We start from the raw sequence: 16,368 nt of genomic DNA on the forward strand, positions 1-16,368 counted from the left end.
TATAACTAAGCAAAGGTCTCTCAAACAAGGCTGTGTCATCACTAATGAAAGTGGGGTATATATGTTAGAATATTAAGATATTTTTCCATTCCTCTGACTCATGTATTTAAAGAAACCTACCTAGCAATAGGCACCTAAGGAATATATCTAAGATGACAAGACCTCTAAAAAATCCATTTACCTAATGTCCATTTTATAAGAGTAACTTTAAGGTTTGTGGAATCTGTGGTAGAATGGTGCTTACAAATGTTTTCAAATTGGCAGTGCCTGCAAGCACTTCAGGCATCCTCCTTCAAAACGGAAGTCCTCCTGGGGAGGTCAGGCTAGGAAAGGAAGGGAGGGAGTCAACCAACAGTTTTCACCCTGAAAGCAACTCACACAACTCTATGTTCTATGTTTGGAATTTGTACTGAGTAGCATAAATCTTCTCGCTACCAATTGGTCTGCCAAATAAAGGTTAGCAGATCACCATTCTTACTACTTTAGCATAAAATCAGAAACTCATGATAAAAATGATGATCTACATGAAGTCATACGTTCTTCACTGCCCCCATTCCAGAAGAGCTAACAGCATGCAAAAAATCCCCTAAAAATGGCAATGTGATTTCTGTTATTAATGCCTTTTAATGAACAGATTACTAATTTTAGCATTATCTGTGTTTCCACGAAACTGTAATTCTAGTTAACTCAGTAATAAAAATGATAGATCTAACTGATGTATAAGCATCATTAAAACTTTGCTTTTAAATACACTATCTTACACACACAGAGCTTACCTATAAAATGCTAAATACCCATTTCCCTAAGAGAAAGCTGCTAGATAGCTAATTTTTGTTCTTTTAAACATATATAATTGGCATTCTCATATAAAATATCCAACCCTATAGGCAATACAAATTTTAGATACCTGGAAGAACAGTGAAGTAACAAGTGACTCACAGTGGGCCTGACAGATATTAGAAAAAGAAGCTTGGTGCCAAAAAGTGTTACCACAGAGAACTAGGACACAGGTATAGCTAGTAATTAAATTCCTTATTGTCACACCAGACAACTTTCAGGATGATGCGTTCTGATGGGTTTTCATTTCCAGCTGTTTCATCAGCTCAAACCAGTGTCCTTTTCTTAGACATACAACCCTAAATTGTCAAAGTGCTGTTCGGGGATTTAGCCGTGTGACTCCCATTAACATCAATAAGAGTCGCGCAGATAAATCCACGCACTGTGCTTTGAAAATTTACCCCACAGTGTACATCCCAGGGTGCTGAAAGGATTAAAGTATTATATAGTAAATTCCCTCTTTGAGGTGCAGCAAATAAACAAAACTCTTCTGGTTTGTTCTAAAAGCCTATCTGTGCACGACTGCTGTGCATGCGTCTGAACTTAGAAAGGTCTATAAAATATTAGAAATCCAAACGGGAGCTTGTAAAATACTTTGTATATAGTAAAGCGGTTTTGCAAGAGCAACTTAACAACGGAAAGCCTCCAAGTTTCCTCTTTATTTAAAAGCATGACTCCTATACCATGTCCACTAGGCAAAATCTTCCCCTCTATCCTGAGAAACAGTGCATTCAGTCACATCCCACTGAAGAACCATCATAGCCCCTTTGGTCCCAGAAGGTAAAGCTATAATGTCATATTTATCTCAACTCCAAACTCCCTGATCACCCAAACTGTTTGTTGGCTCACACTTTGTCTCGATTCTAATGTGAGTCAATGAGTTCATTCAATGAGGAAGCTCAAGCAGTCAAGGTAGGGAGAACATAAAGAGGGAAGATGGCCTCAAGTTGCGCCAGGGGACGTTTAGATTGGACGTGAGGAAAAATGTCTTTACTGAAAGAGTGGTTAAACATTGGAACAGGCTGCCCAGGGAAGTGGTTGAGACACCATCCCTGGAGGTATTTAAAAGACGCGTAGATGAGGCGCTTAGGGACATGGTTTAGTGGGCATGGTGGTGTTGGGTTGACGGTTGGACTCGATGATCTTAGAGGTCTTTTCCAACCTTAATGATTCTATGATTCTATGATTCTATGAAGGACAAAGGTGGAGAATTGCCCTGAAGTTGATCCTTACTGTTATAATCAGTGTGGACCTCTGTGTGGCTCACCTCTACTTCTCCAGAGGTATTCTGGCAGGCCTGCATCTTCTCCTCGTGCTCTAGCCCAATTGCCTTTGCCTTCATGTCCCACCACCGATACAGACTTGTCCTGCTATGGACAAGTCAGTCATGACATAAAGATGAGAAAAGTGAAGTCTCTTCTGTGTGGGTTAGCCAGTATGCCCAGGGCTGTCCCCAGTGAAGAATAATGTGGATGCAATCAATAAACCACAGGTAAATTGTGGCAGATGGCATGCGTACACATAGTTTGAACCCAGCAGTAGTTCAAACTTAAGACTGTATTCAGATCACCTCTACCAAAAGTTGTAATAATATAGTGAAAATAACCATATTGATTCAGAGGATTAAAATACCAATAAAGATATATTATACATTGTTTATTGCTCATTATTGTTGTTTAATTTCTGTAGCTAAATGATAGCTTCAGTGAAAATTACTGAGAAGGACTCATTTAGAAGCACTGTCTTTCTAAGCAAAATACAGAAGAGAAAATTTAAATATAGCACTGAGTAAAAAAAAAAAAAAAGTGTAAGAGGTTCTGAAGACATTGTGGTCATTCAAAATCAAACCGGCACTGAAAGTGTATGTGTGAGGTAAGTAGAAGGTTCAGTAGATTGGGCAAACTGAAAAATTCTTCAGAATAGAGGGAAAGACAGAATACTTCTATCCCAAAAGTACCTGTATCAGGAATTTACTGGCAAAAGCTACATGTCATTGTACTGTCATCAAGTGAGGAACATAAAGGTCTCAAAAGTCTATCTGCTGTGTATATTGGGCATAGTCCCAGCAGGTTTTGATAATAAGGTGGCAAAAGCTGTTTTGCCATCCTGTGGGACGTTCACCCTGATGCATTATCTCAGAGATCTCCATTACCTTATAGAAACAAAAAAAAAGCGCTACCTGCAACATATGTTGACATTATCTGAAATTAAAATTAAGACCATGACAGTTAAGAATGGGAGCTGGGCAACTGCACAAAAGAGGAGGAACTATTCTATCCTGAGAGGATGTCTCTTGGCCTTTATATGGAAAACAATTACAAAAAGAGGAAAATGTTATCGCTTTAATTATCACTAACTGGTTAATTTGTTCTATTACTTTTCATTTCTCCTACTTTTTTGTTGATTTATAATTGGAAATTAAGAATTCTACCTCTAATGACTCATAAAATTGATATTCAATTACGCCAGGTCTTCCCTTTGAAATATCAGAAATGACTATTTTTTCCCCAAAGAACAAAAGTAAAGTCTAAAGAATCATATTTCCCTGTTTTTACATACCACCTAGGTTTGTTTTTCTTTAAGACAAATCTATTTCAAAGACTTTATATCCTGAATGCAAGCACTAGATTTATATATAAAAAACAAACCCACAAAAGGGATTTTTGGACTCGATGATCCAACTCGAGATATTCTATGATAAGCTATGATAAAAGATATGAACAAAAACTGCCTCAGAGACACTGAAAAATGTTACCTGAGGTTTCTGTCTGCCAATAGGTGGCAGAGGCTGTGCTGTGGAGAAAGTCGGAGGCCTTCTACAAGTTGGCCAGTCATGGAGCTCGTAGGCAAAGGGACTCTTAATTTGCTGCCGTCTGTGGCTCAATGGCTTTGACTTCCGTAGCAGCAGTTCCATTGGATCTGGGGATTTTCTGAATGGCGAATTGTAGATGCCTGCAATCTGAGCAGAAGATAGGGTTATCTTTGACTTCAGCTAGCTTAGAACTCATTCTTGCATTTATTCTACAAATCAAACCAATTTAAAAAAACTATATAATAAACAGTTCTACACAAAGTTTCTGACGACTGCTGACATGGGATAGATCTATAGTTTAAATGCATCTCTGGGCATCGCATTACAGTTACAAAAGTAATGTATAATCTGGGTTTCAGCCCTTCAAATGGGGGTAACTTTCACTTTATGGAAGGAAGAGCTTCCTGTGTCTCAAACCCATGTTTTCTTTCAGTCACATCCAATCTTCCACTTTCCACAGCAATAGTCAAAGAAACACGCCAGTTTTCCCTTAAAAAATAATTAAAAGTGTACAAATTTGCCTCTAGTTTTAAAGGCAAACTATTATAGTTGTTCTGAAATTTAAAGTTTAATTTAAATTCCAATTTAAATTCCTATATACAATAGCAACAAAAATATATTACCTGTTATTTCCAAACATATACTTCAAGAGTAAAATAAATGCTTATGCAAGGGGACATAGCTCTTGGCCCTCTAAACTCTGTACTAGCTGACTCACAATGTGGACAAAGACAGTGGCAACTGCAGCATTTTTAAAAGTAAAACTGAGTGATCAGTTAAGGGGAAATACTAGAAAATTTATGGAATACCAAAAAACAGTAATTGCTTTTTTCCAACAAAATGTTTACATTAAATTCCTTTAACTATTCAAAGGTATTTAGTTCTAATAGTATAAAACCTATAAAAAACAAAAATTTAGAATAAAAATTTCTGAATTGTGAATTAAAATGAAAGATTTATTCTTCACTGAATTTGATATTTTATTTTTTAGGATGCATCATTAATTGCATCACTAGTGTGATCTAATATAACAATTACTGATATAAAGCATACATTTCAAATTCTGAACTAGCAATCTACATCATAAACAATCTGTGAATATCTGGCAAGTCAAAATTATGTGACAGACTGTTCCCAAATCGTTCCTATAAATGTAGGGATTTTATCAGTTGTTTATAAACAATTCTCAAATAGACATATGTGAGTTTACTGAATTAATTATGAACTGTCAAACATGAGAATTCCTATACCATATTGCACAAAGCCACTAAATCTCCTATAAAACATGATATGTGATTAAAATATACCTGGCAAAAATTAAAGATACTGAGTTGCTTTAAGGATAATTATATTTTCTACAACAGTATACTCACAGTATTCTTAAGACTTTTAAAGTAGATTTGCTTAGTTAAAATATATTGTCCTTTGCTTTTATCATAATTTTAATTGCTAAGAAGTATTGAATAAAAACAGTAGGAAAAGAAATAATTTTCGTGATGTGGGGAAAGGTAAGGAAAAGAGTAAATGTTTAAAATCTTGCATTTCTCCTTTGGAACACTACCGAGGACCCATGAGAAAACTAAGTAGAGCATCAGCCTTCTCATAAAGTATTAATCTCTTGGGGCTGAGAGGATTGAACACTCCCCAATTAGCTCTAATGCATTTTTCATTAACATATCCTACTGGGAAGTTCCAATTTCTTGCATCAAAACAGTTAAATAAGGCCCATATAAAACTTACTGTTTAATGGACAAAAATACTCAGAGATGGTAGCTTATTCAAAATATTGTTGGGCTATTCAGAATTTTATGGGCTATATTCTTCAGTTCTGTAAGTGATCTGGCCCTAATGACAATTTATTTTGCCTCTCTGTTATATGTTCCCCTCTTAGTGCAAACCCTGTAAACTATTCCACTACACTGTCAGTCTAAATGTGTAATGGGAAAGAGGACATGAATAGAGATAAGTGGTAGAAACATATGTATGCCAAACAACCACTGGTTGTTCCTTCCGCTCTTCAGGATGCCCAACTAAAATGGCAGGGATCCATGCTTCAAGTAGCAGGCAAGCAGAATCACTGGAGTGAATGCAAAATTGCAGGTCCACCTGTATGATCTGTAAAATCCAGCTGCATCTTAAAAGTTTGGCTCTACAAGTCTGGCTCTTACTCACATTAACACCTCATAAAGGTACAGATTCTCCTAATGCTGCTACTATTTTTGTAGTATTTCATACATTGTCCTATTGCAATTTTCTTATCAGCCCAGTACATTTTTGCTTGCAAACACTTGGTGACCTGTAAGTGCTACATAAACGTAAGTTCCTTATATTGTCTCGGGCTTTATTGTTCTGTTCCACAATTACTGAATGCATTTACACTGTATACTTGTTGCACAAGTTCTCTCAAATATAAAATGCCACAGTCAAGGTCTTCCATATAAATTAGATTCCATGCTGGAGATATACAAAGCTATGGAGAGACTGGCACGATTAGGAACGATTTGGGAACAGTCTGTCACATATGGAGATATACTATGCCATGGTCATTATGGCTCTTCACCCGTTAGTCCTACCACGGCCATCGGATGTGCCTACATTCTGATCAATTAATTTTTGCCTTCACTCTGTTGATAACAGTAAAATAGAAAAGTGATTGCTTGTGACTACCTTTTTTTTTCACATTTCACTGAACTGCTCATTGGATTGTTACTTTATCTTTCCACCCATTCCTACACCATCTGTGTTCGGCTGTTGTATCCTACCTAATGTGGAGACTGTGCGTTCTAGCCATGCCATATGTCTGCAGAGGTCTGTAGCTAGTGGGAGAGATATTGCTCTCTCATGGTACATCTGTGAAACACATATTTTATAGAAAACTATAACGTCACTGAAAATGTAAATGTTTTCCAGAAGGAAAACGTCTCCACGTGCACCATTGAGAATCAGGATGATATAGAATAAACCACCATGGCATAATAACAACTCTCTGCAGTTGGCGGGCGTGGGTTTGTTGATCAGTAGCAAATCCTGATCAGGGCCGCATCTGCCCAAAATTTACACCCCTTTTTAAGCCCTTTCTTTAAAAAATAAAATAAATTTTAAAAAGTTGAAAAGCAAATTGGGTAGGAAATTTTAACCTAAAAAAAATTAGATTATTTCAACCTACATAGCACAGGTTTGGTTTCTGTTTTTTGTTTCCTCAAAGTGGAAAAATACAACATCTTAAATAATTTAAACATTTTTCCTCTGAAGAATTACAGGCAAGAATAACAATTGATGTGCTGTCTGGGCTCTAAGAAATGGCGTTGCTTCTTTTAGTTATACTTAGAGCATGTATAAATGGTTCCATGAGTATAATGGCTTTCTGAAACTGTATTTTGCAATCTATATTGAGATACTATGTATATTCTACTTGACATTTCTTTGTTTAAATGTTTGGCAGTAGAAAAAAAATATAGTTCATAAAGGGTTCAGACACTGTGAAATGCTGCTGAATATCTCAAGGTGCACAAACAGGATTGGCTTTTAGCACTTTTAATGACACCAAAATTAGCCATAATAGGTGTGGGAATCCATTGATTCAGTGACTTTTGAATTATTATTGCTGAAAAGCTGTCTCAACAAAGAGCTATCTTTTGTTGTTCTTTTTTAACCTACTTTCAGGCTAAACACATACAGATAGTCTACCAACTATGAAAAAAGATTTGGAGTTTTAGTGAGGCCAGTTGGACACTTTAGAAGTTGTTGCTTCTTCTACAGTTAAAACTCTTTGTAAGATCTGGGTCAAAATTGATTATGAAGTGCATTTTTAAATAATAATTTTTCAAGCAATCCTTGTTAATTACTTTACATTTTAATTATATATGTTCAAGTATTCAAACAGACAGATGGTAGAGCAATCAGCAGAGTTAGTATCTAGATAGATAAAATTAATACTAATTTACTTTAAATTCCCCAAGGTTTGTGATAAGGTTTTAGGCCTAAATTTAAAATTGGTGAAGTTTGGTAGGAGAAACAAGGGGATGAGTTTGATTCTACTTTCCAGTTCAGACCAATCTCTGGCAAAATTGCTTCCCTTCATTTTTAAATATCTCTGCAAATCAGAGTCTTATTTTCATAATTTCTTGCACATGTGCTGTGCGGTGATGGATGCCCTATTCACTCTATCCTCTGCAGGGAGCTGGCAGTTTGCAGAAATCCAAGAATCTGGAGGATTAAAGCCTTTGGTAGTTAATAAAATTGTGTATATTCCTGAGACCAGTACAATGTGTTAAAAGCATCCATCTTTTTCCTACTTTAATACAATATACCCTCAACTACAAAACCATTGCAGTTAATACTGCTTTTTCAATGGTAGAAAAGTATCTGTTTTAAGATATCACTTCATACTTCGATTCCAATATTTTCCCCACCTTTAGTCCGTAAGAAAATGTGCTACCCTCCAAATATTATGATAGGTTACAAAAAGTACCTCTTGTCTGCAGGGAGAATGACACATTTTTCTGTACCCGTGTTCTTCGCGACTAAGAAGGGCCTCTGTCAAAGCCAGCTTTCTGAGACTTCATTTCCAGGAACAATTTTCTAAAGTGACAAACACTATGGGGAAATTTGTGCTAACTGTTAAAAAACCTACAACTGAGTTATTTGCAGTACTGTCATGCTAACTTCCACCTCAATAAGACCAAAGAAATCTCAGGAGGGGACTCTGCTAATAGCTTCTTACTGACCTCCTTGCATCAGGCCCTTCTGGTGAATGGTGGCCCAGTGGTGAATATGGCAAATGAGGTGTGAAAGCACAGATTTTTTTTTTTAAGACTATGGTTCTGACTCATCAGGGAAAATAAAAAAAAAAAAAAAGAGAGAGAAATTAGATATACAATAGATATATTTTTCCCCTAGAATTCTCTGCCTCAGACCTTCCATCATGGAAACCCAAGCATGACCTGGAATATTAATTGTGTCAGGTCAAGCATACTGGCAAATGTACCATTTGTTACCCAGTCATCCTTAGCATTACATTAATATTTTGAATCATTTTGCATTTCTAACACTCTATCATTTAGTTTCCTCCCAATCATTTTCTTATCTTTATAATTAATGGTGGCATATAAAGAAAGAAAAAAAATCATAAGAAAACAAATATTAATGTAATGTAATGAACGTTAGTAAAGAAAAGATCTGTTGAGGTTTTTTTTATATTCTGTACTACTTTCACCTCTAATCCTACATTTAGTCTATGCTGTAGAATATCCATTTTTGTCTTTTCCTGTTTATCATTTCTATAAGGAGAGAAAGGCTTAACTGGTTTTTCCCAGAATACAACAAAGAAATTATTACAGAGCTTGCCTTGAAAGCTAAACTATGAAGGAAGGAAGCAGCAAAAGAAATAGAAAGAAGGAAGCAAGAAAGGAAAGAAAAAGGTGCAGGCAGAAAGGGAAAGACGAGGCTGTGTTGATTATGCTGGATAGTTCCTCAGAAAAGATCAGTGATCCCAAGTGGTATAATAAAACGTGAACGGTTTTAGATGCTGCAATTTTTATTTATGAATGAATGATTCCTTACTCTTCTTTCTTATTTCTTGCCTAAGCTTTTAAAGTCTACATATAAAATTCCAAACAAAATATGCCCTAATAGATACAGTGTAGCTACTGCACTGCGAATAAGTACACACATGCAAAATAAAAAATCGATGAAGTTGACCTGAAGATAAAACATAAGCATGAAGTCAATAGAAAATGTATCCTCATATCTTTAAAGTATTTTTTACTGTAATTTAACTAAAATACAATAAAGGGATGATCTGTCTTAATTACTTTTCCATATCAACTCTGAAAGTCTGAAATAATCAACATATATCGTGACTATAAATGTTTCTTTTAACAGTCATTTGATCTTGAAAAAAACAGCTTTGAGGGAAGAAGCCTTTGCAAGTGATTGTCACAGTAAGAACCTAAATAAAAAGTCCTACTTTCTCACTCTGGTCTTTTAATAAGGAGTTAAACGAGAAGGAAAAGACTTCAACAAAATAGGGACTTAACGTGAAAATTCTTTTTCGCTCCATTGTCATTTGTAAAAAAACTAAGCAAGCTGAGAGGAGAGGTAAGAGATCTTTAAAAGCCATAAAAGTAAAAGCATGAAGGAGAGCTGTGAATGAAATATTTGCTAGAGATGGGATTGCTGAATCAACACTGACCAGTGCACTTCATCATAATTATCAGGACATACTACTGCCAGGGGATTTATAAAAATCCCACTCAGCAAATAATTGCCCTGCTGTTAGGAGATAGTCGGAGTGTTAACACACTGTCACAGTCCAGCGTTTAGTAAGATATTCAACATTCAATTACTCTTGCTGAGAACTAAAAGGAAACATGATCATTTCTCAGCTACTGCAGTTATGCTTCCACATGAATTCCAGTGAATAATCTTGTTAATCCCCAGATATAGTTTCTCTAGGAGGTAAAAGAAATACCTTAAAACATTAATGATTCACAAGGAAAAAACATGTTTGTATGATGCTGCAACCATGTCTGTAAAATAAAAGGAATTTAAAACTTCTAAATAACTAGTTTATTACAGGCTGTCAGAATATTCCATATGTAGTGAAAATAAAAGGATAATATCTTTAATATGAAATTTACTGGGGAAAGAGATCTATAAAAATTCTGTAAATACTGTTCTAGCAACAAGTATAATAAAACTATGTCCACGAACTCAAATATGAAACATCAAAATATTTAAGCCACATTAGGATGCATTCTACTAGGACTAATGTGTGATTTTTTAACTAATATGAACACATTTTTATATTAACAATTAAGAAATATAGTGTAAACTTTATTCAGATATTGGAAAAATACCACGGTGTGGTTCAACATTCCAATCTGAGATAAAATTTCCTTACGATGGCTGACAATAGGAAAAACGTCACCCAGCTTTATAAATGTAGGTTCAGTTCTCACCGAGCTAATGTTACTCCTTAGGCCTGATACTGTAATCCTTATAAAAATATAGTCTCAGGAATTTCATCTAAATAAGAATCAGAGGACCTAGCCTGTTATTGTACCTAAGGTATTTTAGCTTTGTTTGAGATACTGCTTTTATGCAGAGACTGAAGAATTCATAAATGAGTGATGAGTAGCGTATATTCTTTCAAGTGGGATTAATTACCTGTCTTCTGCTTAATATATATTCTGTTTAAACAGAGTAATAGAAGCATTAATTATTGCTATTCTGCCTTCATATTTTAAAGCTTGGTTCAGTCCTTTTCATCTGTGAAATGTTTGCTTGATATCAAAATAATAGTGCAATTATGTTTTAAATGCACATTTATAAGTAAACCAGGCTGTAATTTTATAGACTATACAATGAGGTGTTAAGGAAACATTCGAGTCCAGTATCCTGGCCACAGACTATAAAATCAACCTCTAAACCTGCACAGGCACTAAGTTCAATTGCAAGAAACAAAACTGTAATTGAGTCTCCAAATAAGTACCAACTGCTTGGGTATTTAGGCAACAAGACAAAAGAGAAACAAAATCTTAGTTTAATGTATGGATCATTGTGGCACAATATCCAAAAAACAGCAGCCCAGCAAATGCAGAGGCATCCCAAAAATGTATCCACCTTTCATTGATTCTCTCTCTGACCGAGGCTTACTCTTGTCAAATCTAATACTTACGCAGGCTCTTGATGACTTGACTAGATCAGGGATAATAACTTGAATGAGTGAGTGATGGCATGGGAAACAATAGTCTTATGATGAAGACACAAAACAGACAGAGCATTCAAAGTTCTCTTACTGACTTCTCATTTGACTTCTAGCTGATTTCAAAACCAGCAGAAAAATACATTTTAATTTGCTTAATGACTGTATTTTAAAAATAAGAATAGGAAATTCCATTACTGTCATCATTTTTTCTTTAAGTAGTACTGGGGTGAGTATGCAATCATGTACAAATTCTAGGAATCTCTGAAAACCAACCTGTTTCTACAACCACCCTGTATAAGTGGTAATTAAAGAGCTTAGTCTGAAGAATAGTCTCTGAAGGTGATTTTATTCTTCCATGTCTCAACAACCGCATGTGAAAACACAGACACTATTTCTTTACTTCACAGGGTTATTTTGAGGCTAAAATTATTTATGCTTGTGAGAAGTTTTCAGAGCCTTAAAGCACTTATTTAAATGTGTGATAGTATTTACATCTTTAAAACTAAAATTTCATTTACTGTCATTGTCAAAATGGAGAAGATTAGCTTTGTAAGAAAAAATCAACTCGAATTTCACTCCTTTTCTCACTAGATTGAGAAAAATCCTTGTAGTTATACCATTTAGTAGCTTTGAATCTGTAACACCAGGAGTTACCTACAACAATGTATCAGAAGACAGGAGAAGCTTTTCTTAACAGATAGAGATGGAAATCATACAGAAATTTCCTTTGTTAATGGAATAATTACTAAATACAAAATTCATTCAATTCTCCAAAAATACATATATGCAGCTAAACAATGTAACATTTCATTGCTTTTCATTGTTCCTTATGCCTGTTGCATTGTGCTTACATGTGAATCTTCCCTCACAGACATATATTCTGACAGATTTATTAAACAATTTGCTGTAGTAAACCTATAGGATTAGACAATGACTAAAAACTCGAAAAGTGGCACTATGTTTAACAAAGCAGTCTTCAATGAGACCAATAAACAATGAGGTGAAGGTTTAATGAGTGGTCATAGTTTTGTATACAGGAAAGAATAAAGAAGAGGCAACACAGCCATGTTAGATTAGTAAAGGTAGTCAGAAATGAGTAGAAAACAGTGATGCAATAAGAAAAAATGAAAAGATGAAGATTTTATTAAAAGATTGTTGAAATAGAAAAACTAGAAGCAAAGAAAACTTGCAACATAAAGGTAAAGAAAACAATAGAAGGGGGAAGATATACAGTTTTCATCATGTCTGTTGCAGGACAGACACGATTCCCAAATTAACAGTATATATTAGATACTAAACAAAAGCATTGAATATTGAATAAACTGTGCAAGCTAATGAAAGAACTTTACCATTATACTATTCACTTGCCTAAGAGCTGAAAAACAAAAGAATTGGTGTGTACATCACTCATCTTGAAGTCTCATTAAAGCAAGGATACCATCAGTGCCACTTCTTAATCAACAGGAAGGTTTGCTGTTGAGAAATGTACGGCATTTTAGCTTCATGACTTCTCCCATGCCATTCCTAGCCTCCCTCTTCTTATGCACTTACCTCTTATTTATCATGTACTTCTTCTGATATAATAGTTTCAAAAACTACCTGAGCAAGACCGTACACCACATCAAACACCAGACGGACTACTACACATCAACTAAATTTATCCCAGTAACAATTTCAGGAATGTCAGTGGAGTTCCACTCTGTGCAAGTGTGTGTGAATGTGGCTCTGTGTGTGAGCTATTTAGTTGATATTTGCACTGCATTGTAATTTCCTTGCAATACAGATTCTTTCTTAAATGGGTGTACCACATCATACACAAAGCCAGCATTCAATATATAACTCACTCTTACCAGTTTTCTGACCCTGCAGCAATCCAACCCTTTTGGACCCCAATTGACAGTAATACACAAAATGTGGTCATGTTTTCCTAAGACCTCAGCATGTACACTTTTGATAGATCACACAGCTTGTCCTTTAAATTCTGCTATTAATCCTACCCACAGGAGTTGAGCAAGAAGTTTGTTGTCTAGAAAAAATCCACACAAATAGAGATTATGGAATTCAGATGCTGAAAAAGACAGTTTAAGTACAGGGACCTTCTAGCTAGTGGATTTTTAAATGACTAAGGCTAGACACAGAGATGCTAAATGCTGTAATACATGGTAGATACAGAGATGCCACTATGCAATAATAACGTATGCTTAGTATGAGTGACATGGCTAGTAACAAGCTATTTAGAAGATGCTCTGAGAAATATTGCCATGTCTACATTGATATGCCTTTAAACAACTGAACTTGCATAGGATCAATCACAAAACAGCACTCAAACCTTACATCCTATTGTGTGTTAAGCTCTTTCTAATGACAGATGATTTTTCAGTGTACTCTTTCTTGTTTCTTTGCACAGTTATCCAGTTATCAAACAAAATGAAATGATTTTATAATAAGCAGCCTTTAGGAAAAATAGAGCTTGCAATACTGCTGCAGAACGTGCTTAAAATTATTAAATTCGTTCTATTTTTAAGTTCATTCACTCACTATCTTTAAAAAATAGGATGCAAATATCTTGTTTTCTGGGAAGTGCGGCAAAGGGAGAAATACTGATTTCTGCTGGAAGCACTTTCACTTATCACTTGCGCTAGAATGAGACTTATGAGAAGAGTGAATGGGAAGGAAGTATTTTTCACTGACACTGGGAGAAATACATCTGAAATGGTGCATAGCCATCTATTTCTTGTAGGAGGTAGGTTCTGGTGTCAGCAGATAGCACTTCCCCATCCTCTTCCCGTTGCTCCCTAACCTACGGAGTTACCTTTTCTTGGTCATGAAGATCACCACGCTTGCCATCTTAGTTTTGGCTTTGATTGTACTTGCCCTCTCTAGGGAGCCAACCACCCCTTCTTAGAGAAAAAGAAAGCTGATTGAAAAGGATATGAGCAAAGCTGGAAAATCTATGGAGGTTGTAAACTTTGTCACTAAATTATTTTGGCAGAGTGAGCACCAGATTCTGGAGGTATATGTTGGCTTCCAGCACTTGCCTTCTTTTTACATCACCACGATACTGTGTTGAGTAGCAGAATTACAGTCCTGAGTGTTCCCAGGCTAAGTAATCCCAAAGGGCAAGAGCTGGACTCAGATTCCAAGAGAACTAAAGATTTTTGATAGTGTGTGCAAATCACTTAAAGGTCATTTTTGGAATTCAGACCTAGTGGAACTAGCCTTCTAGACATAAACATTTTCCTTTGTTCATGTACAATGTCTTCCAGAATCAGAAACAGCTCAGTTACTGGCTGCTTTCAGTTTACCTTACTTTGTCCTTCTTTTTGACAAAAACATTAAGCAACATTAACCGAGATGCCTTTCAAGTGAACTGAGATTGTGTGTATAGTGCCCCATGAGGCACAAGAGTTGAATGATTTTCCTGTAGTGAATACCTGTGAATAGACTGATACATCTGGCTTCCAACATGGAAGTGAATACACGAAGAAGGCTTGCTGATCAAACACACCTGTCACAAGTACTGTAAGAAGGATGTAAATTCAGAATCCTTTGGAAATAATATTTTATAAAAACAGAACACTGTAGCATGAAGTGCTTTATATACTAATGCTATTTAAATGTAGCTGCAAGCCTGCCTGAGAGCTAGGAAAGCTCACTCTCTCCTCTTTAATTTAAATGGGATTTTTTATGGTACAAGCTTTGGAAAGCACTCAGAAATACCTGACTTCTTGGCAGAGAAGTGATGAGTGGATATTAAACACCCATGGATAGGTGGGAATGCTCAGTAATTGGGGCACCTACATTAAAAAAAAATTTAACCGCTTTAGTTCATCTTTAGGAAGTATTAGTACTTATAATGAATGATAATTTCATCCCCTGAATGTTTTAGAGACAGGGTAATAAAATTACAACAGTAAAGAGGGAGGAAATAAAATGTAAAAGGTAAGAGCTAATTCATTCTTCATGCTAGCTCAGTCTTTGGCCTTTCCTGAACAGACACTGCCAATAGTAACAAATTATGTATAATCATTTTGTGATTTGGTCTGTTCACTCGGGACTAAGCTCAAATGACCAAACTTGGAGCCTTGTCTCTTACACTGTGGATCTGAAGACCAAAGGCCAGAGCTTTATCCACTGAGTCCACACCTTTATAAGAATAAAACTGCCAGGTGTACAGAGACAGAGTGGGCGTCAAACAGTGTCATTTTAGACCAATTGTTTTTCAAGTTCTTACAGGACAGCACATTAGGTTAGAAGCGTATCAATCAGTTGTGTCTTCTGAATATTCATTAGCCTGCTCCAGGAAGGATTTTGTGGTTTCTTTTTTTCCCCACTTAGAACATTCACACCTGATGTAAGTGCAGAAACTTCAATAGAATTAACTCCTGATTTCCAGTGGTGTAAAAAGGGGACACAGTGTAATGTTTATGAATTGCCATCTCTGTTGACAGGAAAAATGTAAAAAAAAAATACCTTAGCATTGACTAGAATTTGAATTTAAAATATTTTACTCTATGAACTGACAAGCATGAAATAATGACTGATACAATTGATAAAAGTAATATAATCTTGAGTTCTACAATAACTACAGAAAATCAAAATGAAACTGGTCTGAAAAACAAAAACTGAAAAGTAACCTTGGGGCATGTTTTTGCTACCTTTGTACACAAGAGCCCTAATCCAGAATCCACAGAAGTTTGCTAAATGACTGCCATTACCATAAAGTGGAATTGCTTATGGAGCATGGGTGTTACACAGAGAGAGTAAAAATGGAAAAACTTGGTTCTCATTGCTGAAATTAGAACTTTTCACTGTTACTCACTTGATGCTAACATTTCCTTCCTCCTCACAGAACATTATTCTTGCAGGTTTTTTTTTTTAATTGTTTTCTATAGTGCTAAACTATTAAAGAGTTATTGTCTCACATGTTTATGTCTCCCTGGAAAGGATTATCTCAGTCAAGACTAGTTCCATTAAAAAAACTTCCTTATTTTAGAGCACCAGCTAT

General features: G+C 35.6%; 1 protein-coding gene across 1 annotated transcript in view; it reads right to left on the reverse strand.

Annotated features, from left to right (window-relative positions):
- Nucleotides 1-16,368, reverse strand: part of SPATA17 (spermatogenesis associated 17) — a 92,837-nt gene that overhangs the window by 32,632 nt on the left and 43,837 nt on the right. Inside the window, exon 7 of the mRNA XM_009323127.1 lies at nt 3,593-3,796. Within this exon, the coding sequence (XP_009321402.1) occupies nt 3,593-3,796 (204 nt within the window). The remainder of the gene's footprint in view (nt 1-3,592; nt 3,797-16,368) is intronic.

This window comes from Pygoscelis adeliae, unplaced genomic scaffold (genome assembly GCF_000699105.1).
Source record: "Pygoscelis adeliae isolate BGI_AS28 unplaced genomic scaffold, ASM69910v1 Scaffold80, whole genome shotgun sequence".
NCBI classification, from domain to species: Eukaryota; Metazoa; Chordata; class Aves; order Sphenisciformes; family Spheniscidae; genus Pygoscelis; species Pygoscelis adeliae.